The 26,907-nt window shown below is 37.5% G+C and overlaps 5 protein-coding genes and 1 long non-coding RNA gene across 9 annotated transcripts in view; 3 read left to right on the forward strand and 3 right to left on the reverse strand.

The window, feature by feature from the left end:
* Positions 1 to 1,582, forward strand: part of shisal1a (shisa like 1a) — a gene marked incomplete at its 3' end in the record, with an annotated part of 32,116 nt that extends 30,534 nt beyond the window's left edge. Inside the window, exon 5 of the mRNA XM_079622857.1 lies at positions 65 to 1,582. Within this exon, the coding sequence (XP_079478983.1) occupies position 65 (1 nt within the window). The remainder of the gene's footprint in view (positions 1 to 64) is intronic.
* A 765-nt stretch (positions 1,583 to 2,347) lies between these two features.
* On the reverse strand, positions 2,348 to 6,630 carry LOC307003952. The gene is made up of 3 exons (XR_013798895.1): positions 6,546 to 6,630; positions 4,822 to 4,904; positions 2,348 to 2,838 (listed from the first exon to the last, which is right to left on the reverse strand). It is a non-coding gene; the product is annotated as an uncharacterized lncRNA (long non-coding RNA).
* akr1b1.1 (aldo-keto reductase family 1, member B1 (aldose reductase), tandem duplicate 1) lies at positions 6,239 to 12,751 on the forward strand. Of its 4 annotated transcripts, none has more exons than XM_079622853.1 (12): positions 6,239 to 6,314; positions 7,385 to 7,444; positions 7,530 to 7,643; positions 10,045 to 10,212; positions 10,534 to 10,650; positions 10,739 to 10,816; positions 10,936 to 11,058; positions 11,158 to 11,264; positions 11,835 to 11,916; positions 12,092 to 12,175; positions 12,312 to 12,394; positions 12,490 to 12,751. In XM_079622853.1, exons 4-12 carry the CDS (start codon positions 10,162 to 10,164, stop codon positions 12,530 to 12,532), a joined length of 768 nt encoding a protein of 255 aa, XP_079478979.1. In that variant the 5' UTR covers positions 6,239 to 6,314; positions 7,385 to 7,444; positions 7,530 to 7,643; positions 10,045 to 10,161; the 3' UTR covers positions 12,533 to 12,751. The 4 variants fall into 4 exon arrangements, with proteins under 4 accessions (XP_079478979.1, XP_079478980.1, XP_079478978.1 ...); XM_079622852.1 differs by lacking the exon at positions 6,239 to 6,314 and adding an exon at positions 6,742 to 6,881; XM_079622854.1 differs by lacking the exon at positions 7,385 to 7,444 and having other exon boundaries at positions 6,298 to 6,314.
* An 18-nt stretch (positions 12,752 to 12,769) lies between these two features.
* Positions 12,770 to 16,734, reverse strand: akr1b1.2 (aldo-keto reductase family 1, member B1 (aldose reductase), tandem duplicate 2). Its single transcript, XM_079622850.1, has 10 exons — positions 16,529 to 16,734; positions 15,551 to 15,718; positions 15,332 to 15,448; positions 15,086 to 15,163; positions 14,763 to 14,885; positions 14,223 to 14,329; positions 14,016 to 14,097; positions 13,853 to 13,936; positions 13,697 to 13,779; positions 12,770 to 13,374 (listed from the first exon to the last, which is right to left on the reverse strand). Exons 1-10 carry the CDS (start codon positions 16,592 to 16,594, stop codon positions 13,332 to 13,334), a joined length of 951 nt encoding a protein of 316 aa, XP_079478976.1. The 5' UTR covers positions 16,595 to 16,734; the 3' UTR covers positions 12,770 to 13,331.
* A 161-nt stretch (positions 16,735 to 16,895) lies between these two features.
* prdm4 (PR domain containing 4) lies at positions 16,896 to 22,964 on the reverse strand. Its single transcript, XM_079622836.1, has 12 exons — positions 22,891 to 22,964; positions 22,513 to 22,563; positions 22,259 to 22,371; positions 21,961 to 22,149; positions 20,400 to 21,155; positions 20,170 to 20,319; positions 19,704 to 19,822; positions 19,195 to 19,280; positions 18,938 to 19,065; positions 18,423 to 18,842; positions 17,935 to 18,103; positions 16,896 to 17,628 (listed from the first exon to the last, which is right to left on the reverse strand). The coding sequence occupies exons 3-12, from the start codon at positions 22,368 to 22,370 to the stop codon at positions 17,289 to 17,291; spliced, it is 2,469 nt and encodes an 822-aa protein (XP_079478962.1). The 5' UTR covers position 22,371; positions 22,513 to 22,563; positions 22,891 to 22,964; the 3' UTR covers positions 16,896 to 17,288.
* A 148-nt stretch (positions 22,965 to 23,112) lies between these two features.
* psmc2 (proteasome 26S subunit, ATPase 2) lies at positions 23,113 to 26,902 on the forward strand. Its single transcript, XM_079622843.1, has 12 exons — positions 23,113 to 23,361; positions 23,725 to 23,762; positions 23,850 to 23,931; positions 24,040 to 24,139; positions 24,555 to 24,686; positions 24,771 to 24,843; positions 24,932 to 25,027; positions 25,145 to 25,309; positions 25,397 to 25,484; positions 26,081 to 26,283; positions 26,378 to 26,474; positions 26,615 to 26,902. The coding sequence occupies exons 1-12, from the start codon at positions 23,292 to 23,294 to the stop codon at positions 26,770 to 26,772; spliced, it is 1,302 nt and encodes a 433-aa protein (XP_079478969.1). The 5' UTR covers positions 23,113 to 23,291; the 3' UTR covers positions 26,773 to 26,902.
* The last annotated feature ends 5 nt before the right edge of the window (positions 26,903 to 26,907 follow it).

Here is a 26,907-nt window from a genome sequence, read left to right on the forward strand (position 1 = left end):
TGTCAACTGAACTGACAGATTAAATTTGAATCTTGATCTGCTCTCTCTCTCTCCGTTTCTCTAGATATCCAGCTTTGATCCCAAGGATATACTTGGTATGACAAAGGAGGAACAGCCAGGAAATGGAGATTTAGTTTTCTTCGACTCTTTTCCTGGCCCCATCTACATTTACGACACGGACTGTGCCGGGCGACCTCCTGCGGCTCTGCTGGATGGCATTATCTCCACATGTTGATGCTGAGACTGACAGCAGCAAATGAGTTTCTCTGCCCAATCAGAGCAGGCTTTTTCAGCTGGATCTACTTTTCGACAGCTGTCGAAGGACTTTAATGAGAATGTTGTCTTTGACACCCACTACCTTGCCTTGTCATTTTTTTCGGAAGTCAAGATTTAGATACAGGGAATAGGACTTTGCGAAAAGACAGAGAAGAGACCGATGGGTCCGTAAATCTCTACAGTACATGTCATGTTTGCACTGCTCTGAAGTCATTGGTTGGCTTTTCTTGAAGTAGCGAAAACATATTTTTTATATCCGTTTTAATTCGACCCAACAGGATTAACCACCACAACATCTCCTTACAGTATTTTAAGGTGCGGTAACATACACTATTGTTCTGCGAATTTCCAGTGAAATCCAGTCATTTCAAAAGATTGGGAATTTGACGTGAGGGTGGAAAATTTCATATCACAGATTTCGCAATGAGTTTAAGTTGCTTGATTTAAGTTGAAAGATGCTTGATCTGATTTGAAAGTGACTTTACATTGCTATAGTACAATAGACAAAAGCTTTTTTGCCTGCAAACTTTTGACGAAATTTTGTTTATATGACAACACCTTTAGATTTCAAAACTGACTATGATTCGGAATTTTCTCATTCTGTTTCACGGAAGTGACATAACCATTTAGAAAACTCTGAAACATTTATAACTACTGAAATTTTAGGTTGGGGAAATCATTTCTACATAAAGCAATAGATAATAATAAATAACGTTAATAATAATGTCATTTATCGACCATAAGAACCATAACTTTACCTGAAACTTGACTAAGTGGCATTGCTTCATGGAGTGTAGATCTGGATAATCAGATTGCCTGACGGTCACTTCATTGTAATACAGTGACATAATTTTTTTTTATCCCTATTGAATTTGTGCACTGAGTCGAAACCAACTAGACATAGGTAAAAGTAGCCACTATTAGGCTGTGAGTATTCACCTGCAATAACACACAGCGTTGTGCTGAGTAGTGTTGTGTATAGAGGAGAAATTGTTGTGATTTCGTTTATCTATTTAAGGTGAAACTAATAGTTTTCCCCTCTTGGAGGGAAGAGAGATATGTTATGTTTTGGAGTAATAAGTTATAAATTGCCTTACAGTAAATCTGTAGTACATGCCTAGCACCTTGTTCTGTGATAGTGGTTGGTACCTCAGTTGAAGTGTGATATGGCCGTCCACCTGTTAAACTTCTCTCTGTTTTTATTATGGGGTCAGTAGTTTGGGGGGTGGCAGCGGAGTTGTAATTGCACTTGTTAACTTTTTACTGTTACAGTCTGGGAGAAATAAAGATTTATCTTTTGCAGTGTTTTTGGATGTCTATCAGATCTCTCACTCTCTCTCTCTCTATATAAATATATATATATATATATATATATATATATATCCTCCAGAACTTATTTTATACACTACTGTTAAAATTTGGGGATCAGTAAGACTTTTAAAAAACAGATTAATACTTGTATTCAGCAGGAATAGCAACTTGATGAAAAGTGTAAGTAAGCGCATTATTTAAAGTTACTGTTACAAAACAAATTCTGTTCTTCTGAACTTTCTATTCATTTAAGAATCACCGAAAGTATCACCGTTTCCACTAAAATATTAAGCAGAAAAACTGTTTTAAAAAAAACGATTGCGCAGCAAATTAGCATTTCAGAATTATTTCTGAAGGGTCATGTGACTGAAGACTGGAGTAATGATGCTGAAAATTCAGCTTTGCCATCACAGGAATAAATTACATTTTAAAATAAATTTGAATAAAATATATTTTACAATATTACTGTTTTGTTTCTGTATTTTTATCAAATCAATGCATCCTTGGTGAGCATAAAAGCATCCAATAAAATATTAACTATTTATTTTAGTAAACTATTTATAAAATAATTATTTTTTATATATTTATATATTAACATGGCTATCCTTCTTTAAATTTGCCATATGCATATCACTCTTTTTTCATTTTTTTCATTGGTAGCTTCTTTGGTTTCCTTCGTTAACATTAGTTAATGAATTAGGTATCAAGAACTAACCATGAACAAAAAAAGTTTTTGAATCTAGGTTCTTTTTTTTTTTTTACATACACCACTAATACATTTCAAGTTATATAAATTAACATGCATTATCAACAAACATATAAATGAATACTCAACAATATTACAGACAGTTACATCATGATCATTTCCCATCCTCTCACATCGACTATAGCCTTTTTTCTGCTGTGCCTTTAATACTGATATGTACATGACATGTCCTCTGAAACCTCTATGGTTTTTATGGTCCTGTATATTTTTATAGTTCAGCAAATTCTGTTATCTCAAAGGAAAATGTGATTCCTCATGGTAAGACCCCTTTACATTTCTTTCACACGCCAGCCAGTCAAAGAAAAGTGAGACCCAGCACTCTCCAAAGTTGTCCATCTCACCTTAGAACAGAGGTGCTGTTGATGACTCCTCCAGAGGAACGACAGTAGCAGCACCTCTGTCTTCACACCGAAGGCACCTCTGGTGGACTCACTGGTGGAGAGACTCCTCCTGCTCTAATTGGTTCCAGGGCTGGAAGTTTGTCTCTGAGGGGATAACACAGCTCAAATGAGTTTGTGTGACCGGCTATTTCTGAACTTCCTGTCTGAACATGGAACCCTAGGCCACAAAAGTGGCACAGCCGCCGACTGACGCACTTTGGCACACCGGCCCTGTCTGAGAGTTCGAAAGAGAGAGTCACATCATTAAAGCCGGAGAGATGACAAGAAAAGTTCTGAGAAATGTGTGGCACAGGTGTGAAACTCAAAAAAAGAAGAAAAAGTCAAGCAATAAAAAGCGATAAAAAAAGACATAAGAGATGAGAGAATTAGAGGAAGGAAATGAGACAACAGGACATAATCTGAAAATCGCCTTCATTTGTCACTAGTTTCCGAAAGCTTTGGATCCGACCTCAACAACAAATCACAGAAACTGCATTAATCTATTAAAGGTCTATTTATAGTCCTGCCGCCGTCTCGCGTCTGAGGGGAGACTGGAAGCGATTCTTTGGTGGGTGTGAAAGTTAGCATTAAACGGATTAGCTCATTAGGCAGAGGCAGGGCTCTTTACGTATGCATTAAAACTTCATCATGCATGGTCTCGGAAGAGCTATTAAATATCACAAAGCCCACTAGACACACCGAAGTTACATTCAACTCATAAAGGCAATGACCCTCACGGGACCATGTTTGATCGGATGTGAATCCATTCCGAACTAATGACTTCCTAAAACCGAGATACACTGTCTTTGCCCCAGTTTGAGCGTCTTTCAGTGGTGCCCTTTCCCAGCACGTCTCTTATCTTTTCTGATATTGCCACAAATGGGATATTCACTGTTGCTTTCCACACCTGTTCGTAGATGCTCTCCAAACAAACGCATCTGGGGCAACAACATATGTAAAAGCCTCTTGATTTGGCCTGTAAAAATGAATGAGGCATTTTTCATATATTGTACACCCAAAGCTCTTTACAATCATGTCGGGGTGATGCATTGATCTGATGATAAAAATTAAATGCAACATGCACTTTCAGAGTTAATAATTGATAATAAGACAAGTTAACACTGCCTTGATTTGCTGCATTTTAAAAGCAAATTAATAGTTGTTCTTGTCTTTTCAAATTGAAAATGATTATGCATATTCTGGCAGGGTTATCGTAGTTAACTCAAACTTCAACTAAAATGAAAATGGAAAATAACAATAAAAATGTATTTGAAATGTGCTTTAACAAGCCTCGATTTGTTCATTGTTTGTTATACGCCATCAATACAGTACGTAGGTGTTAATTCTAACCCTGTTTGATTTAAAGATAATCTATATTCCCCTATAAATAACAGGCTTCATTTATGTTTTAATTATTGGTTATTTTTCCATCACATAATAAATCAATTATACATATTTAATAGTCTACTTAATGTCTTTTTGTGTTAGTTATCCCTGTTTTATTGGATTAAAAAATAAATGTATCTTCATGTTTTATCCGAAAACTTGAGGCCGTGAATGTAAAGTGTGCTTGTTTTGACAATACTTGTAGTTTTGCCATCAGCATATTTTTCAAAATAATTACGAAATAATTAAATTGAATCAACTAGAAAACAATTTCAGACTTTAAGAACTGTAATTGAAATCAACAATGCCAGAAATATTTACACCTCTAGACCTGATATTTCCTGCAGTAAAGTGACTGACCACATTACAGAGTTTCTGTGTCAAGGTGTGTGTTGTTTATTCATCCGATGTCTTGAGGGCCACTTGAACATGCAGAACAGATTGACACATGACTGCAACTGCTGCCAGGTCAGACGGAAAAAAAAAATTCTATGTGAGCGTTGCATGTCATCTCCAATTAAAATCATTGATATTCCGACTGCAGGTTTTGCAGTGTTCACTAGCAATTGCCACTTTAAAGTATAGGCTATGCTTTGAATCAAAAATAAGGTCTGGTATAAAAATCTACTTTTTTTAAAATGTAACTCAATTCTATCTTAATTCAAGATATATTTATATATAATTTATTACACACACACACACCTTCACTTCTGTCGTCACACGTCTGTCCTCAATTCTTCACTAACAAATCCCTGGAAAACCAGATAGGGTCTGGAATCCGCTCTCTGAAACAAAGCAAACACACAAACAGGGACACGGTTCGTGAGCTTTTCACCCAGACTTATCAGCTGAATGCTGCAGGAGTTCGGCAGATGAGGGAATTTGTCCTCGTCCGGGTCTCGCCCTACGGAATTCAATCACCACTGGCTAATCTGGTTTATTTGGCTTGCATGGGCGCAAAGGCAATTTCCAGCTAAAGGCATTAAGGGCTTACTTCAGCCAGGTAATTGATTGTTTGAGATGAGGAGGGAAATTAGATAACACAAATGGAGGGAGAGAGAACGGTGCCCCCTGTGTTTGCCACAGTTTTGTAAAGCTAATGAAGAGAAGACAGAAAACCGAAGATACGGACGAGTTCAAATTAAATTGGACAAACGTTTAAATAGCCTTTTTGTCCCTTAAAACTGAGGTGCCCCTTTTCATTCACTTGTGTTTTAAGAAACTCATTATGGTGTTCTAGAGAACTGCAGGCCTTCAAAATGAATCGAAACTCTTCTGCACTGCGATTAGTCATACAATAGAAAGGATCCTAAAGCTCAACTTGAATAGAATCGCATGTATTGTGTGGTTAATAATATCCAGCTCGATCATATACAGAAATTACATTTATATCATTGATTACGATGATTTTAGAGGAAGTCAAGGCTAAATTATTGACTTTTCATAAAATCCTCATATGCAAGCGTATTGATTTGAGATTTTAGCCTAACATATAGCCTGCAAATGCAGAGTTAATGTAAAATTTCCTCTTGCAAAATGACTCCTGCTGTAAGTGGAAGGTCAGTGCGCAGCAGCTGGGCAGGCGCCGGTCTCTCCCATCCCAGCTGGAAACACTTACAGAGTGAATGGACCAAAGGACTCCAAACAACCACCCACAAGTGTCTGCCCTTTGCTGCTTTGTGTTCTAATATAGCTATATTGATTTAATGTTTCTCTGTGAGGGAGAAAAAAAAAGAAAGAAAGGCAGGAATCTTGCTTTTGGGAGTCTATGATTAATGACAGCTTGCATCTCGCCGTAGAAACTAAAAGAAAGAGTAAAAAACTGTAGGGGTACACACATTTTTAAACTTTAAAAAGGATGCAAAAGCACCATTTAAGTGTCACAAAAGAAACCCATGCACTATAATTCCTAGCATATGACTTCATGAGAGACTATATATATATATACAAAAAATTGTTTACATAAAGTTTGAACATGACAACATCTCAACGGGAGAAGCAATTCATGGAAAGTGCTACATTACTTCTGAGTGGGGCCTTAGAGTATAAACCTTCAATACAATGCATTTCCTCATGCTGGGATTTCTGAATCACAGCTTACACAGGGCATTGAAATGCTTTTAAAACCCAGAAGGAACCAGCTTTCGGGGTCATGAACAGCAGGAAATAAACAATGCTAAAAGCAACCTGTAACTGTAAGTTTGTCTATTTAGATAGCCTATGTTTTATTGGAGTTTTCAGCATTTCTTCTTCGCTGGGGTCAGAGTGACCCCAAACAGAAATATTTGAGGATATTTGAGGAAATAGATTTAGTATGGTTTTAGTAGCGTATGATTTTGAGTTTCAAAATCATCTGCTGGTGATATTAACTAAAAACTATGTCCAGAGCCTGAAAGATGGTCGTACAAATAATAATGTTTACATACCTGAAGTTCCCTTCTGCTTGTTTTTGTTATTGAGAGTGGCTTGCACTGCTGACAAACAGTCAGCACGTGCTGTGGAACCTATTTTTTTTACAGTCTATGCGTGGAACACATTCTATTGCCGCTGTGCTGCTGTCACCTGGCGGATGGTACAGGTAGTGCAACGAATATATTAATACGTATAAAAAAGCTGACAAACTTACTTTCGAGGGAGAGTCTGTCGAGGTCCGCCAACTATCTAAACCAGGGGTGTCAAACTCCGTTCCTGGAGGGCCACAGCCCTGTAGAGTAGCTTGAACACACCTGATCAGCTAACCATGTCCTTCATGCTTATTTGAGGTAAACTTGTATCTAAAACAAAAGTGATAATTGACTGTAAATGGTTGCTATGGTTACCTCGTCACCTGAACAAGACTTTTTCGCTACTTAGTTCGCGAGCGTCTACTTTTGGCGTTAGAGCAAAACACGCATATGACTACTTGTAATTGAACCAGAACCTTTATGTATTTTGGAAATAAATGTTATAATATAAACATTACTGTAATATGCTGAATTAACCTGTTAGTTTAAGACTGCGCCCCACACTGAACATGTTAACTGATATGTCCCAAAACGTCTGTTGACTGAATGCACTTTTTGCGCTTTGACCACTGATATAAACATTACATGAACCACATTATTATAACTTCCTGTTTGTATGAGAACATAGGCCTACATGAAAAAAAAGTGTAGCCCAGTCACATAACCTGCAGGCCATGGTATTTTATATGCACTCCCCTCCCCCTCTTTTCTAGTCTGGAAGTGCACTTTCAGATGATATGACTTGAAATTTTTTTCCGCAGTCCATGCACCGAAAGTGTTTTTCTTCTGAGTGAATCCGCAGGTGCCTCGATCTTGAGGCGGTAAGAACTAACAGACAGTCATTTTACACTAAGAACACAAATATGGCCGCAGTACAGTTGTCTGATGTAATCTTTTATTTGATAGGTCTGTAGGTGTTTGGGCATATAACCGAGTTGATGGCGACGGAGGGCCTGAGAATGGGAGAAACTGCGGGCATATTCAGATACCAGACAGAGAAAAGGACGCTCATCGGTGTGGGTGAGCTGGAGGGCTTTCAATAAGCATGGGAAACGGTACATTTTACCAAAAATGTGGCAGCTGTTGTAAAGAGGGATCAACAGTATCACTTCCTACCTCAATTGAGTGGGCTTTCTTTCCTGAGGACTGAATGGGCACTGTAAACAAGAGAAGGTGTGAGAGGATCCATCTGCAACAGAAAATGTCATCACCTTAATCATTCACAAACGCTTTATATTATGTAAACAGTCCTACACGACCCGCTCCGAGCAGGATTCGAGCCGGGGCGGGCTAATAAGGACGCTAAAGAATGCAGCGTCTAGCGCCAGTCGCTAGATCGCCTCTTAAGATCGGGGGAGTGAGGTTTACATGCTCTGCTCTTACTGGCCTACGTCCGTTACACTCACCCCCCCTAAACCTAGATCCCATCCGGGTCACGGCACCAAATGTAACCAGTCCTACTCAACCCACTCCGAGCAGGATTCAATCCAGAGTGTAGGAGGCAGGCACGCTAACAAGAACGCTAAAGACCGCAGTCTCTAGCATCAGTCACTAGTGCTCCTCTTGAGATTTTTTAGTACCATTTGTTGATCTGTGGTCTTCTGGAAGTGTTAGCCTAGAATCATCCAAACCAGAACCTCTTGCAGGCTCTCCATCTTCACCTTGTCCTACCTGAGTCTCTGTACATTCAGATGCTCCTACTGACTCCAGGGTCTTTTAGTCAAACATCTGAACTTCACTTACACATGGGCTGACAAGAGACTGGAAAAAAATGCAGTGGAGGTTATCACAATATGGAACACAACCGTTATAAATGGTAGCTAATGTAACAGACTTGATCAAATTCTTGGTATCTATCTAGATGTCCAAGGTTCTTGTGGTGCTTAAGCAGTGACTTTAGGAATTTGACATGTCTCCATGTCTAAGATCAATTCTGTGACTGCTTCTGACACCAATGTAACAAAATCTGCCAGAATCGGCATCCTATAATGCATCACATCCTTTTGCTGCTCAGTTCTCCACATAAAAGCAGATATGAGGCGTAAAGGAGGGACCAAGAGGTGCAGGGCGGAGAGAGGGATTATGTCCGGAACAAAGTAATTTTAAGGCATTCAAAATAAAATTATAGCATAAAATCAGGGTATGTTTGATCTTTCAGTCTAAATATTATAACAAACAATTGTTCGTTATGCATCTAAAGATTTAATTCAAACATCTGAGAAAGAAAATTAGATTAAAACACTTGCTGAATATGAACTATCACCTATGTGCTCTTCTTGTTTAGCGAATCCAGTATTCATGATGTAGTAATTTAACTTCAACCGCCATTGAAGTAAAGAAGTGCACATCTCGTGAGTTGCATGTTACATCGCTAATTTTTGTTGTACAAGATTGGTTGATTTACGGTTTACCACGCATAATTAAATTACTAGTCACTTTTTGGAGATTTCAGGGTTGACTATGACTATTCAGGGTTGACTATGAGTTGACAGGGTAGCAACTGGGAATACAGTTTGAAAAGTAAAGCTTAAAAATAAAATAAAATAAAAAAAATAGTACAAAATTACAATCTCAAAACGGTCTAAATAAATAAAATAAAATAGAAAATAAACCAATAAAGTGTTATACTATACAAAATAATCACAGTTATATATCATGTCATTCATGTTTTAAAAATCATAAACAATTTCAAAACTGTCTAAATAAATAAATAATGTGTTATACTGTACAGAATGTAATTGTTACAATTATACATGATATATCATATCATTCACGTTTTTTAAAAATCAATAACAATCTCAAAACTGTTTAGATTTTTTTTAAACATTTTATTTACTTGTAATTTTCTGAACTGCAAGCAAGTCTGCTTTATGTTGGAATGATGGTAAGATTGAGGAACTGCACCATTCTCTAAAAGGGGCGTTTCCAGACATGACCAATCAAATCCACATAGAAGTCTATGTAATAAGCAAGCTTCAGAAGAATAGGCTGCTGCAGAGTGAGAAATCTGCGACACTGTGCAGACTAACAAGTGCTTTATTTTATATCTGATAAGTGCTCTATCGTACAAGTCACCATGACATTTGTAACTCTCAATAATGGAGCTAAAATGCCCATTGTTGGACTGGGAACATGGAGGGTGAGTATTTACATTTTTTCTTTTTTTGTGCAGTACAATTTAATTATGTATGGTATTAATTATAGTAAATATTTGTTTTTTATGCAGTTGCTTTTAATGTTGTTTGCCAATTAAACACTATATGTTTATTCTTTTATTTTAAACCATTATTTTATGAATAATTAGGCTTTTCTTTTCACTTGATCGTTGTTGTTTTTTCTTTTTTCAATTTGAGAGATTTTATAATAATTGCAAAGACTACTAAGATAAGATTTAATATTAAAATTCTGAAACCTGCTCCAGTCTGCTCCAGGTGAGGTAACAGAGGCTGTGAAGGCAGCCATTCTGGCCGGCTACCATCACATTGATGGGGCCCTTGTCTATGAAAATGAGAATGAAGTTGGAGACGGTGTACATGCCATGATTTCCCAAGGAGTGGTAAAGAGAGAGGACCTTTTCATTGTTAGCAAGGTAGTAACACATTTTAATGTAAAGATTTGTCTCAGAGGCACATGACAGGAAACATGGTCTCATAAGGCCAGTCATGTGCCTTGTCATTTCACACAGCATGAATCATGTCAAAGATCATACACAGTTGTGCATTTATATAACATGTATTGTTGTGTGTTATAATACACTGTTACGTCATGCCCTAATTAATAACAGAAATGCAAGTCATGGTTAGAACATGATTGAACAATAAATATTGCAGAAAAAAGATTAACAAATACATCATGTGAAAGGGACTTTGGCCATAAACAAATGCAAAACTAAATCCTGTATCTTTTGAAGCTGTGGTGCACTTACCATGAGAAACACTTGGTAAGAGGAGCCTGTGAAAAGACCCTAAGTGACCTCAAACTGGACAACGTTGATCTCTACCTAATGCACTTTCCCATGGGCACTAAGGTAGTATTAAACAAGAACTTATTGTTTATATTATGCTATATGCTACATTTATTTTTATTTATGCTGATCTGTGTATTCAAATTGGCAGCCTGGAAAGGAGCTTTTCCCATGCGATAAGGATGGCCATGTAATTCCAGACAACAGCAACTTTCTGGAAACATGGGAGGTAATAAGGAGTAGAATAAAAACAAAAAGAATGTGAGATTCCTGTTACTCAGGCTCACATTTGATAGTTGATCAAAGAAAAGTTTCTGATTACTTTAGTGTTAAATTGTTCTCACAAAGGCAATGGAGGAGTTAGTGGATGCAGGGTTGGTCAAGGCCATCGGTGTCTCCAACTTCAACCGGGATCAGATTGAAAAAATCCTGAATAAACCAGGGCTCAAGTACAAACCTGCCAACAACCAGGTATTGCATTGGTTGCAATACATCTGAAGAATTTAAAACAGATCAAGACTTTGTTTTTCAAGTGCCAAAGTCTTTTCAAAAATTACTTTTCACCTCCAGATCGAGTGCCATCCATATCTGACTCAGGAGAAGCTGATTAACTATTGTCAGTCCAAAGGAATCACAGTCACTGCTTATAGTCCTCTGGGGTCTCCAACCAGACCATGGTAAGTACTTTCTTTAACTAATATAAATTATATATATATATATATATACGAGAGAGAGAGAGAGAGAGAGAGAGAGAGAGAGAGAGAGAGAGGGGTATCATTACAAGTAACCTGGATTACGTAATCAAATTACTTTTTGATATGACAAGTAATGCATTACTTTATAAACATTACACATTCATATTTGAGTTACTAGTAATGCATGTTAATTTTCAATTTAAATAATTTGCTTAAACTTTTTTTTAAACTACTGAATTAAAATCCTCTCTTCTCCATTACATAGTCACCTAGACATGCGTGCACAGGAACAGACAAAAAGTACAAAAGTAACAAAAAAAACATTAATTTCAACATTCAAATCAAAGAGTTGTGCTGTAGGTAACCCATAATGTTAAGAGATGTTTTGTACGGCTTTCTGTAACTTTTCATAAAAAGTTAGTTTCTTTTTAGAGTAATGCAATATTATAACACATTACTTTTAGATGAAACTTTTACTAACACTATATATTTCTCTATCTATATAAAATATAGTATTGGCCTGTACATTACAACAGATTTGACTTTCTTTAGGGCAAAGGCAGATGAACCATCACTGCTGGAGGACCCAAAGATCAAGGCCATCGCTGATAAGCATGGTAAAACCACAGCACAGGTAGGTGTAAACTTACACGCTTTTTTATTCATGTTAGTTCATGTTATGTATAAATCAACCTAGGAGAAGTACAACTTGTCAGCTAAATGTAAGACGACCCTTAAAACATTTGCATTACACACTTTTACAAATGCATTCCTCCATCATAAGACTAAACAGGGAACTTTTCTTCTAGGTCCTAATCCGGTTCCACATGCAGAGGAATGTTGTGGTCATTCCCAAATCTGTAAACCCCCACCGAATCAAAGAGAATTTCAAGGTACTCTCATTTTAATTAAACCATGTACTTTGCATGTATCCTCCTACATGTTGCACCAGTACTGATATACAAGAATAACCTGATCAATTATGATGGTTAACATACACTAAATATAATAGTTCTTTTATTCCTGCAGGTCTTTGATTTTGACCTGAGTAAAGAGGAGATGAACACTATACTGAGTTTTAACAGAAACTGGAGGGCTTTTATGCTGGAATGGTGAGTCATCATTATGAACAACATTTGCAGTGGACTTTGTATCCGCTTGTGTAGTATTAAGTTAACTAAAATCTTCCTTTACCATTTTATTGCAGGGCTTCCAAGCATAAGGATTATCCACTGAATGCAGAATTCTAAAGCTTTAGTAAATCCTGTTTGCATATTAACTGATTTTAAATATGACTCCTGCATTTCCCATTGGGTATAAATGAAATATGTGAATGAAGTATGTTATGATGAGCAAACCCACATTATCAGCATTTATTGAAGTGTAACAGCAATTTAAGGGACTAAATGTGGTTAAATGTAAAGGTCAAGCGAGTTGTTAAAGACATGAGAAAGATTTACTTCACATTTAAAAACATAAGCCAGAGAGCTGTTTGACGCAGAGCTTTATTTGGGCTTTCGAAGCATACATCAATATATTGTAAACAGAGCTGCTCTTACAAACTGGAAGTGCTTTGTTGTCATTTTGAAAACAAGGAGTGTGCATATATAAAAAAAATATTCTCAGGACCAATACTTTCTCTTGTTATCTGCCCAATTGTGCTAAATGTGTGACATTATTCAAATAAAAAAAAAGTTACTAGTGCAAATGTTTATCAAAGATTTAATTATGATTAATTGGGTTGTTTTGTCATGAGCCTTTTTACATTTCCATGTGTACAATAAAGTAGTAACAGCTTAAAATTGTCAATGCATTAACAATTTTAACCTCCATGTCTATAGTAAAAAAAAAAAAAAAACATTCATTAGAAGCAAACCTGTAAATCACACATCAAGGTTGGTAAGGAAATTTCTCATTAACCTGGTTTCTCAGTAACAAGTTTCGTAATGCAAAATGAAGAGCATTTTCACATTGATCAATGACAAAACAGCATTCCCTGGAACAGAGGAACTTCTTTTCATCAAACAGCACGTTTGGAGTTGTCTTCTTTTAATACTCGGCCTTAAACGGGTAGTCTTTGTGCTTCACACCCCTGCGTTGACAGATGTAGAGAGAATCACATTAAGTTTAATGATAAATAAATTGTCATTGTTGATTATAATAAAATATTATTATTACACAATTAAAAAGTATTTCTTTCATTTTCATATCATCCCTTTTACTGGATGCTGATTTTTAAAATAACTTTAACAGAAATTGAACTCCCTAACAGCAATTTCTAGTTTATAACACATTTCAGAACCGACCATAAATAGAATAATTTATATTGAATACATTTCTGTGACTTCCATAGCGCAATTTCCTGATATTTCCCGGTTGACCATGACCTTGGGAACCCTGTGAAACATACTCACCAATGCATTGGACAAGCCCTGAAGTTCTTGTTGAAGCCCATAACGGTCTTCATATCATCCTCATTCAGTTCAAAATCAAAAACCTGTGAATATAGACAAAAAAATATAAAAATACAAGGAGCACTGTGATTCCATGACCTCTGATGACGGACTTACTTGAAAGTTCTCTTGAATACGCTGAGGTGTGATAGACTTGGGGATGACGATGACATTCCTCTGAATCTGGAAGCGGATGAGGACCTGTACATTGATGTCAAATTGACATTATTATATGAATCAGTAACAAGCTATGACATAACTAAGATGACAGTCTCCTTACCTGGGCGGTTGTCTTTTTGTGCTTCTCTGCAATGGCCTTAATGTTTGGGTCATCAAGCAGTGAGGGATCTTCAGGTTTAGCCCTAAGTTTGAGACAAAGTCCAGTGTTATTCATTTAACAAATAAAGTCACCAACTGCAACTTAAACCTTCGCAACAAATAAATGTCACATGCAACAAAGCATCAACATGTGGGAACGGCTGCCTACCAAGGTCTGTCTGGAGAACCTAGAGGACTGTAAGCAGTGACTGTGATTCCTTTGGACTGACAGAAGCTAATCAGCTTCTCCTGGGTCAGATATGGATGGCACTCGATCTGAAGAGGGAAAATATATATACATCAAATTCTATAAAGAATTTTTTTTTTTAAAGTTACAAAAATTGTAGTCCCACTTTATTAGGTGTCTTTAACTATGTGCTAAATTCGTAAAATACATATTAAAAGTTCAATATCATATTATTGATACAAAAAGTTATTCATGTCTTCCCTGTAATAAAAGCCTGCCCCAAAATAATCATTATGCCTGCCAACCACAAAGCAAGCAGTGTCCTAATGATATTTTAAGGCTATATCCAGACAAATAACTGTCCCTGTTCTGGACAAGTAGCAGGAAATTAAAGGAGTAATTGCATTACAAAGCTGCTGGAGGCGAAATGCTGATCTCTGGATAAATGTTGACCTTTCTTGGTCCATCTGTAATTGTCCAATTAAACCCCACTGACGCCCTTTAAAGAGTACCGGTACCAACCTGATTGTTGGCAGGCTTGTACTTGAGTCCTGGTTTATTCAGGGTGGCTTCGATCTGCTCTCGGTTAAAGTTGGAGATGCCAATGGCCTTGACCAAGCCAGCATCCACTAACTCCTCCATGGCCTACAGCACAAATATCATGCCATAACTATAATTAATTAAATAGAGCTAAAAAGGTTAGCCAATATACACTGGCATTACAATGTAAAGCAGTTCTTATAATGATGCAGTATATGTAAAACAGATTAATTCGTACAAATGAATGTGAAAGGTAACTTTAAAATCTTTTTAAAGATTTAAGATCTAAAAAAAAGTCTTCTTACCTCCCAGGTGTCCAAGAAATTGGTGTCATCGCTGATGGTTAACCCTTCACTGTCCAATGGAAACTGGTCTGACCCAGACTGAAAAGCAATGATGACAATGCATTTCTGAATGGTGTCACGGTGAGATCTTAGCTTTCATTATAGAGATCAACACTGAATGCTAGACATGAATGAGTGACAGACAGGACTTTAGAGAAGGAGTTTCATTCTGACTACTTTCTCAAAAAAGATTCTAAAAAAAATCACCTTAAAGCCCATTGGCCAGTGAACCAGGTAAAGATCCAGGTAGTCCAGTTTTAGGTCACTTAAAGTCTTCTGACAAGCTCCCTTTACTAAGGCCTTCTCGTGAAAGGTGCACCAAAGCTGTGAATGAAAATGACATGCAGTGTCATAAAGCTACTATATCAGCAGTAACCTTCCACTTGTCAATCAAATTCTTGAGGTAAATGCTGCAGCTTGACATACCTTGCTGACCACAAACAGTTCTTCTCTTTTTACCAGACCATCTTTTATCATGGCCTGAATTCCCTCTCCGACCTCCGTTTCATTATTGTACACTGCGGCTCCATCAATGTGTCTGTAACCCGCAGCGATGGCTGCCTTCACAGCCTCTGCAACTTTACCTGGAGGAGACTGGAGGCAATACAACACAATTTAGACACAAAAAAAAAAAAAAAAGGAAAGGTATGGAAAGGGAAAAAATTGAATAAATGGGAGAAAGGAAAGGAAAAAATATATATAATTGGGAGAAAGGAAAGGAAAAAATGGCAATAATAGGGAAAATGGGAAAGAAAATGAATGGAAAATAAGGGAAAGTAACAGGCAGAAAATCATAGGAGTAAAAGCGGAAAGGAAATTACAAAAAAGGAAGTAAATTAAAAACAAAAGAAAAAGCAGTGCACTAAAACGGCTGATTGTGTATTATAGTGTTTTCCAACATGATTCTCCCTATGAAGAACAAAGTTATTTGTTCTTTAGTCACTTTAATATAAATTCTCCTCACAAAATCTCATCTTATCTAACTTACTAGACAAAAGACTTACTGAATGTTATCAGTTCAAAGACACGCGCAGGACTGATATCAGTGAACTTGCATAGTCACTATGATCAAACTACTTTCTCTAGACACAAACATTCATATTTCGAACTTGCTCAATATAACGTAGTTTATTGGCCGTAATTTCACATCGTAAAACAACTAAACTTTTCATAACCGCCCAGGCAACTTCCTAAATTACGCAACATTTGACGATTCATTTCGGACTTTTGCAGCCTCGTGTAACGTTAAATCCTAATAATGCGTCTTTTTAATTTCACTTTTACATGCATTTTAAAAACTTTTTGGCCATGAATTCCCCGTGCAACGTTCCAGCTAAATGAATGCACTTATGTAATGTAACACGATCATTCATAAAATGAACCACACCGTAACGTTAACGTTACCTTCCACGTGCCCAGCCCGACGATGGGCATATCTGCCCCGGTATTCAGCTTCACAGACGTTGCCATGGTGAAAGATAGATTAACCACGAGCTATTTCAACCATAGACAGATTTCAACAGAACAATTCCGAGCCTGTGCAGAAAAGGGGGTGAAGCTCTGGATCGATTGCTCCGGTCTTAACGTGATTTGTGTCGAGGGAGCGACGTAGGCTTAACGTTACGTCACTGAACATTTACCAATAAAATCCTGATGAATAAACGAGAAAAATCTGCTTTTCATTTGCATTATAGACTAGTATATAATAACTATTCATTTAGAAACAATAATTTTAATGCATATTATTTTCATTATGAATGATGTTTGCATGTAAAATTTAATATTCGTTTATTTACAATATAAATACAGAATATAGAAAAGGCATGGCTACTGTGAACAAGCTAACTGAACAAACTAACACGTTGAACAAAAAAACAAAAATGTGCACTGTAAACAAATATTTTAAGCAAAACAAAAAAAATATATTACAAAAAGACAATGTCTTTAGTTAATTTTTAGACAAGTGATTTATCCATTCAACTGTGACAGTTGACTTGAAAACAAGTAAGGCATAATTTTTCTCATTTAAATCTAATTGCATTTCTATTGGCCAGGTGACATAAGGATAAATTTTGGCAACAGGAATAAAAGGCTGCTGGGCAGAACAAGAATACACGAAAAAGGACAAACAGACTAGACATGGCTTGGTTTGTTAAGAGTAAAGTTACATTGTTTTTTCAGAAGTATATCCTCCCATGCCTATTCCACACTCCTCCTCATTGGCTGGATTGATCTGTCGTTCAACTTCCCTCTCTTCCTCCTCATCATCTTCCTCATCATCTTCCTCCTCCTCCTCTCCATCCTCACCCTGCGCTGCGCCTCGACCGATCTTAGGACCCTTGCAGATTTTGAGGTGGCGTGTGAGGTGGTATTTAGTGAGAAAGCCCTTGTTGCACTTTTCACAGATGAAGTCCCGTTTCCCGTCGTGAGAGTTTAAGTGTTTTTTGAGATGGTCGGTCTTCAAGAACTGTTTGTCACACTTTGGGCAGGTTATCTGGCGGTCTCTGAAATTCAGAAAAGATAAGCAAAGAAAAAAGCAAGGTTGCTATTAGAATAATGGAGATTATTAAAGTCAACATGAAACAGCATTATCAACCCATTTCATATCCGTAGTCACATAATAAGTTCAGAATGAAACATTATTCAACAAGAAAAATAATGTAGGGCAGGGCTTGAGTTTATTCATCAGGATTTGATTAGTTACTGTAATATTTATATTACTTATATGTTCTATTATTATATATTATAAGAATTATTTAGAATTATATTTATAATATATATTTAAAATAAAATATGAAATACAGCCTTACAGTGAATGTGAATACATGTGCTGTTTGAGATCTTGTTTCCGCACAAACATCTTGTCACAATGGTCACACTTAATGTTCTTGGCACCAGTGTGTATAACCATATGAGATTCCACATGCGCTTTCTGAGTAAAAGACTTCCCACATACTGTACACCTGAAGTTCTTCTGACCTGCAGCATAAAAAAATATAATATATTTTATGAGCACAACAGTAATGATGACAGAGTATGTCTTCGGCTAATTAAAAACAAGCTAACAGTGGTTAATTAAAAAACATCATGAACTGGCATTCAAAAATTATTATTACCTATATTGATATAGCTTGTTATTACGTTTTATGAATCCCTTTGTTCCCCTTTGGATTGAATAAAAAAAAAAGGAACTCAAAAAGGTAAGATCCATTTTTATTTCATATTGACTTAAAAATGGATTATAACCTTTTAAAATGCAATTTTCATATGTAAACAACATCTAGACATGCACATGTACCTGTGTGGATTCTCAGGTGTTTTCTGAGATTGCTGGGATCACTGAAGGCTTTGCTGCAGTAGCTGCACTTGTGTGGTCTCATGCCCATGTGGCCCATGAAATGGACGTTTAGCTTAGTGGACGTAGTGAACGCTCGTGTGCACATGCTACATTTAAACTTCCTCTCGCGACCGTGCCCGTTGCTGCTGGAATGTTCATTCACGTCTGAGTGGCACTGCCATTGTGGGGAGGAAGCGGACCGGGACGGCTCATTGATCACCTTCTCCTGCGACTGGGATTGGCTGTGAGTAGTGTGAGCGGAATGGTCCTGTGTGGGGCTATGGCTCTGGGCATGGCTGCTGAGGTGAGATTTAAACTCTGTGAAAGAGGCACACTCTTTTCCACAATGACATATCTGGCCCTCTGGCACTCTGGGTACACCTGAAAAGATACAGACATAGCAGCATTGAATAGATCATATATGGACATACGGTACAGTTATCTTCCTGGTTAGGACACGCTGGAGGAAGTCCCACCTAGTTGTCTGCTATAGTCCCTGCTAAAATAAAACAGCAGCTCCTGATCTGGCAGAATCTCTCCAGATGTGCAGAAATAAAGCTTCCCGTTGTCAATATATGCCACGAGATTCTGTTCCTCTGTTGTCCTGCAAATAGAGTCGATTTTAGTTCGCAACTACCTGATTGTTTTCATACCATGCATGATTTTCAATATAGAGCTTCCTGATTTAAGTGACATGGGGAAAAGTTTTTTAAGAATAAAGTGAGGCTGTTACCTTGCTTTCCGTACAAACATCATCCAGTTGCATTCATGCTCATCTGTCGTCACAATACAGAACTCTTGGATATCGTTATGGAACATCTACATTAGATTAAAGACACTGTTAACACCATTCTGAGGATTACAACATGATATGTCAGTGTAATAGTGAATAAAATATGTAGATGGGGCCATTTAGCTATGCAAAAGTCTCTTATGTTCACCAAGGCTGCAATTATTATTTTTTAAACAGTAATATTGTGAAATATTTAATATTATTTAACTATGATACAACAATTTCCATTTCCATTAATCATTCTAATATGTTGATTTGGTGTTCAAGAAACATTTCTATACTATTATCAATGCTAAATAAAAGTATTAAGTTCTTTATAATAAAAAAAAGTATTAAGTTCTTTATAATAAAAATAAAAAAACTAACCCCAAACTTGTATAAGTAAAGATTAAAGAAATAATAATGTTTAGCCAATTTAATTCACATATATTTAGAAATGTGGCAAGGACCTTCCATATTTGAGGGGTGTCCTTGTCAGACCAGTCTGTAAGTTCTACACTGCTACAGTGCTGTCCAACCATCGGCCCAAAGCAGGTCCTGGAGGGTATCGTCTCTCTAGAAAACACCCCTGCAGAAAACAAAAAATGCAATCAATTTTCAAAAGCAAATGGACTTCAATTCCCACTAACTGATAATGTCATTCACCCAAACATCTTAAAAAAATGGAAAATAGTAAGGAGTTTTACCAGCAATAAGATGCTATACAACTAGGTGCATAATTGATTGGTACCATGTAGATTATTGGCTGATATTAGTGATTATTTATTTATTTAATAATTATATTTTAATAATTGTACACAAAGCATCAGTTTCTGTCGGATAGTTCAGAAGTCTTAATATATGCAGACTCAGCCAGATTGACAATTTCAGTGTTTAAGGACTGAACTTTAAAAAAGAAAGCAAAACTTGACTTACCAATAGGCTCATCAGCAACAGAGATGCGGAGGCACAGGGGGCGGGGCAGAGAGAGGCGGGCTCTGCTCTGAATGGGTGTGTCTGGGATGAATGTGACTGGTCCGTGTTCAGGGCAGTCCGAAGGATATGACTGCTCACATAAAGTGCACCCTAAATGAAAATAAAACGCATGATATTGGAACGAAACACATTGCATAATTCAAAATCACCAAGTTGCAAACACAACTTACATATGTTGAATGCAGTGGCCATGTTTTCCTTATTAGATGTTGAGTCTTCTAGTTGTAAAGTAGAGTTCACCAGCACCAGGCTGTTGTCCGGCCCAAGAGACACTTCTGCAGTGATGGGTGACACGTTGACAGGCTCGAGTCCCATACCTGAAGGTCCGTGTAGAGATACCGTTTCTAGTTGAGTCTGTGGCGCCATGGCCCCCGTGAGCACCACACTAACCACCCCAGAGTTCAGTTCTCCAGTGGAGTGCAAGGCTTCACCCAGCGTCCCTGGACCGCCCGCTCCTGCAGTTCTGGTTCCTACTCGGCCGCCCATGTGCTCCTGGTCCATCAGCTCCAGCCCTGCTCCATGCAGGGGCATAACACCTCCTGAAGAATCCACACCTGTCAAACCCTCATGACGCTGATTTCTGGAACCCAGCTGCTGCTGGGTCTCTGCCGCCACAACACCTTCCATGGTGGCCAAGTCCTCTTCCATTCCATCAGGAGACATCGGACTACTGACACGTGACTCCATGGTTAGTCCAGTGGCATCCAGCTGCACTTCGTGAGAGCCTCCCTGATGGAGATCAGCCTGGCCTCCAACCTGCCGTATGTCTAAGGTCACCAGGCCTTGTTCTAGAGGGCCACCAGGGCCGCTGTACGGGTCTAAGCCAGAGGGGTTGTTGTTGGATACGGAAAGAGTCCCATCCATGTTAAGGCTGCTGGGATGAATGTATTGGGGAGGGGGACGATCTGCCAAATATGACAAAATACCTAAAGAGACAAGAAAAGGCCAGATTTCATTCATTTGATTTATTGGTGTACTAACACAGATATTAAATAGATTTTACGCCCCCTGGGGTTCCATGAAGGTACTGCACAGGGTCAGTGATCTGATAAACAAAAATTCTAAATGAATATTAAATGTGCTTGATTTGCTTTTTAAAATGTATTTTAGCACAAATAAATTATTTCATAGATATATCTCTGCCAACAATACATTTTAAATAAAGCTTTAGAGCAAATTAAACATATATAAAATGCATTTTAAAATACAGAATTTATAAAAATGTAGATTATTATCTAAAGTTTTACTTGAATCTAAAATTTAAAAAATTCTAGATTTAAAATTTTATTTTAAATGTGATTAATTTGCTCTATAGCTTTATATAAAATGTATTGTTGGCAGAAATATTATATCCAATAAAAATTTATTCTGTCAACATAAATGATAAAAATTAATTTGCTCTCAACCTTATTTTAAAATGTATTTTCGCACAAGTAATATATGTTATATGACACACACGTGCGCGCGTTAAATAAAGCTATAGAGCAAATTAAGCACATTTTAAAATGTATAGTCTAATACTGTTTTTATTTTATTTATTTTTCCGTCTTTGAGTGATTCAACAAACATAAATCTCTCTCTCTCTCTGTTTGACAATAAAGTGGCACAATGAATCCAGGATCCTTGCAAAGTTTGTAAAGATATGCTAGTTCATAAAAAAAATCCCTAGGTCTGGAAAGATTGTCAGCCTTTGGTTTAAAGTGAATCTTAACAGGTTTTCTGTAACATTACCTGGAAGGATATGTCTGAAGTAGCTGCTCTCCAGGTGCGGGTATGGAGGAGGTGGTAATGTATAATTTCTCTCTGGAAGGCCACACATAACACCTCTGTCCCCTAAAGGACCCATGGGTAACATCAGGGACAGCGCAGAAGGAAGAGGCCCAAGTGACGGACCCAAGCTGGGTATTGCGACTGGCATGCCTGAAATAAAACCAGATAGTGTTACTGTTACCTCTCCATACACCCGACTTCACACACTGTACCAAACAAATGTCATGCAAATACATCTAAGAAGCATTTAAGTTCTGACCTTGAGCTGTGATGGGATTGTGGGTTGGGGATGTGGGGAGGCCGAGGTGACTTGCACTCACGGGCACACTGAGCTGGTCCATGCCCACTGGGCTGAGGTTCATGTCGTTCATGCTGAAGAGAAGAAATGTACTTGCATTTCAAATTGAATGACTAAACCATAGATTTATGTCAAATGCTGAACAGAAGAAATGTTATTGCATTTAAAATATAATATACCATTGTGCTTGAGCAGAAACAGACATGTTTGTTTACCTGACAGCACAGATCACTTAAGGCATTGGTATGATGGATGCATTCTTGGATCTGGAAAAGGGAAAGATTCATCCTATTAGTATTAGTAATAATTAAAACATTTAGTTGTGGATCACTCTTATGCCTCATTGAAGGTTAAGACAAATTTCATACGTTCTGGCTATACATGTACTCAATACGCTAATAAATACAAAGACCTACATAATATTTCAAGAAATATGTATTTATTCAGACATCGACAAGGAAGAGCCAAAAATGCAGCCAGTGTTTGAAGCTAAGTTAGCCAGTTAACTAGCTTAAGAGAAATACGATAACAGAAGGCAAGGTGTTTACTGCGAGGTATATATCATTTAAAAGACAACCAAATAATTTACTTACTATAAAGACCAAATATTAATCCCTCCGTGGAAGATGTGTGATATAAAAACAATAACATGGCTAAAGGCAAACAAGGCGGGGTTATGATTTAAAACAAGAGTCCCTCAATGTGTCCTGCCAGTGCAGTCAAGCCAAAGAAGCCAAATGCAAAATTAAGTAACGTTACATAAGTAATTAAAAGCTCTCTTACTGTATGTATGACCATAACATTTTTGGCTCAATATAAAGAATATAGAGGGTGGGGGTTTAACTTTTATTTTGAAATGTAAACTCAGTTTCCGGTTCCCTAATGCACCGGAACACAAAAGCGCTGTTACTGAGTGTCGTCTGAAAACCTGCTGTGTAATCTCGCCTCTACAGTCGTTAACCGAGTCTATTTCAAAGAAAGAAAGAAAGCAGTCATGCCTGATTATTTAGGAACCGAACAGCGCAAAGTTAAAGAAGAGGAAAAAGAGGACAAACCAATTCGAGGTATTATTTGCGATGACTTTCGGTTGAAATTTAAATTAAACGAATTAGCAGACAAGTTAGCATTTGTTGACTAGCCGCACAACAGTTTCAATTTGTCAACAAAATCCGAATCGTCTAACCTAAATCAATTTTAATGTTATCTCATTGTTGTTATTCCACCTATTTGCTTTGGCACGTTCATAATGAGTTGTCGAATGTCTCATTACTAGGTAAAGTCTGTGTTTCCCTGAACAAACTTTTTACTGAATAATAAACACGTTAATTGACTAGTTATCTTGACTGATTTGGGTAATTTAGTAATCTATCATGTGGCATGGCATATGCATATCTCATTTATTGATCTTGATCTGTTTTATTTTTCAGCTTTGGATGAAGGAGATATTGCACTCCTGAAAACCTATGTAAGTAACGTTATTCCTACCACAGAATAATGCCTGGTTTGGCATTCAGACTTAATTTAATATAAATTGTTATTTTTTTGTGAATAGGGCCAAAGCACGTATTCCAGACAGATTAAACAAGTAGAGGATGATATTCAACAGCTTCTGAAGAAAATAAATGAGCTCACTGGTAAGTGTGCTGTCATTGTGGTGTTGGAAACTAGTTTTGTGGATCACTATCACTGCATGTTAAAATCAAAACAAATGCATTGATGCTGTGTTATGTGTGTCTTAACAGGTATTAAAGAGTCTGATACAGGTCTGGCTCCTCCAGCACTATGGGATCTGGCTGCAGACAAACAGACTCTACAGAGTGAGCAGCCTCTGCAAGTGGCCAGGTATGAGAGGAGGACAAAAACATGTAGGGTTATTGGGTTAACCTCAGATTTATTGGAAAATTAATAGATTATGTGCTGGGAATACAATACCATTCTTTTTTTTTTATTCAGCAAAGATGCATTAAATTGACCAAGAGTGACAGTAAAGACACATGCAATGTTACAAAAGATTTCTATTTCAAGTAAATGCTGTTCTTCTGAACTTTATTTTCCTAAACGTTATGTTAAGTAGCACAACTGTTTTCAATATCAATAATAAGAAATGTTTCTTGAGCAGAAAATCAGCATATTAGTAATTTCTTGAAGGATCATGTGACAATGAAGACCGGAGTAATGATGCTGAAAATAAGAAAGGGAGTTTATGTAATAAAGGGGTTATATGATTCTAATCTGCATATTTTTTATTTGTTCATAGATGCACGAAGATAATCAATGCTGACTCGGAGGATCCAAAGTATATCATTAATGTGAAACAGTTTGCCAAGTTTGTGGTGGACCTGAGTGATCAGGTCGCTCCAACTGACATTGAAGAAGGAATGAGGGTTGGGTAAGCAGGAAATGATGGATCATTCATTTCTGGATGTTACAGAGTAGCATCTAATCTAAAGGAGTATTGTGTATCTATTAACAGTGTTGACAGGAACAAGTATCAGATCCATATTCCCCTGCCACCAAAAATCGATCCTACTGTCACAATGATGCAGGTACGAAACAGCTCAGGTTGCTTAGTATCAAGATGTACATCATCAAGGCAATACTGTAGGGATAATGATGTACTGTACATATTAACAGGTGGAGGAGAAGCCTGATGTGACCTACAGTGATGTTGGGGGCTGCAAAGAGCAGATCGAGAAGCTCAGAGAAGTGGTTGAGACCCCTCTGCTCCATGTGAGTCATAAGTGCATCCAAATGTACCTGTTAAAAATAAACAAAGGTATTATATGTGTATACATGTTTGAGATACTACATAGTTTATATAATCAACCTCCATCTATTTAATTCCAGCCTGAGCGCTTTGTGAACCTGGGTATTGAGCCTCCGAAGGGTGTGTTGCTGTTCGGGCCCCCCGGTACGGGCAAAACCCTGTGTGCCCGAGCTGTGGCTAACCGCACTGATGCCTGCTTCATAAGAGTTATCGGATCCGAGCTTGTTCAGAAGTATGTTGGAGAGGTAAGTGCTTTTTCTATTCAGAAGAAAGCTGTGAATTAAAGGTGCTAGTGAGATCTATATAATACCATGTTTTTGTGTCTAACCCAGGGTGCCAGAATGGTTCGTGAACTGTTTGAGATGGCAAGGACCAAGAAAGCCTGTCTGATCTTTTTTGATGAAATTGATGCCATTGGAGGTAAAACATTTCTATTTGCAATAATCTAATACTACAGTCAGGATCGGATAATTTCAGCTTCCTTCGGGGGTCTATAATCCAGACCCGACTATAATATTAGAAGTTTTATTATATTTAAAAGGTAGTCCACCCAAAAAACTTAATCTATCATCAAACAATTTCAGTTCCCATTGACTTCCGTCATATTTTTTTTGTTCATACAATGAATGTCAATGAGAATTGAAATTGTCTGGCTACCAATAATCTTTAAAATATCTTATACGTTTCACAGAATAAAATCATACAAGAAGATATTTTGAAGAATGTTGGTAGCCAAACAGTTTTAGTTCCCATTTGACTTCCACTGTATTTTTTTTTTTGTTCATACAATGGAAATCAAAGGGAACCAAACTCTTTGGTTGCCAACTTTCTACAAAATCTCTTCTTTTGCATTTAGCAGAAGACCGACATTCATACGGGTTTGGAACAACATGAGGGTGAATGAATGACTGAGTCTTTATTTCTGGGTGGACTATCCATTTAACATCTCAGTCACAACAGCTTTTGTATGATCTCAGTGAAGTCTCACTTACTATGCTTATGCTGCCCTCTTATAGGTGCCCGTTTTGATGATGGAGCCGGAGGAGATAATGAAGTCCAGAGAACTATGCTGGAGCTGATTAACCAGCTGGACGGATTCGATCCCAGAGGAAACATTAAAGTCCTGATGGCCACCAACAGACCAGACACCCTGGATCCTGCTCTGATGAGACCTGGCCGTCTGGACAGAAAGATTGAGTTCAGCCTGCCTGACTTGGAAGTAAGTGTTCGCTACAATAGCAACCATTTACTAAAAATAGACGGGGATCATATAACATCATTCTGAACTGATGGATGTAATGCAATGTTTCTAGGGACGTACTCACATCTTCAAGATTCATGCCCGTTCTATGAGTGTGGAAAGAGATATCCGCTTCGAGCTTCTTGCACGTCTCTGTCCTAACAGCACGGGTGAGTTCTTACTGACAAACATTGCAAATAGCACACAATTTGAATAACTATATTTGCATAGGTTTAAACTGGCGCATATGTGGAGGCTTTCAACAATGTTGTTGCAGCAAGCTATAGTTAACAGGACATTCTTCTCTCAGGTGCTGAGATTCGCAGTGTGTGTACAGAGGCAGGGATGTTCGCCATCAGAGCTCGTAGAAAAATCGCCACAGAGAAAGACTTTCTGGAGGCTGTGAACAAGGTCATCAAATCCTACGCCAAGTTCAGCGCCACCCCTCGCTATATGACTTATAACTAAAAGGGTTTTTTTGTGTGCTTTATCCCCTCTTAAATGTTTTCTGCCTGATCATTCAAGGATTCCCATGTGTCTTGACACCTTTCTGTGATATCACTAAAAAAAAATAAAAACATTATCCATACTACGTGTCATCTA

Source organism: Phoxinus phoxinus, assembly GCF_949152265.1.
Source record: "Phoxinus phoxinus genome assembly, chromosome: 9".
Taxonomy (NCBI): Eukaryota; Metazoa; Chordata; class Actinopteri; order Cypriniformes; family Leuciscidae; genus Phoxinus; species Phoxinus phoxinus.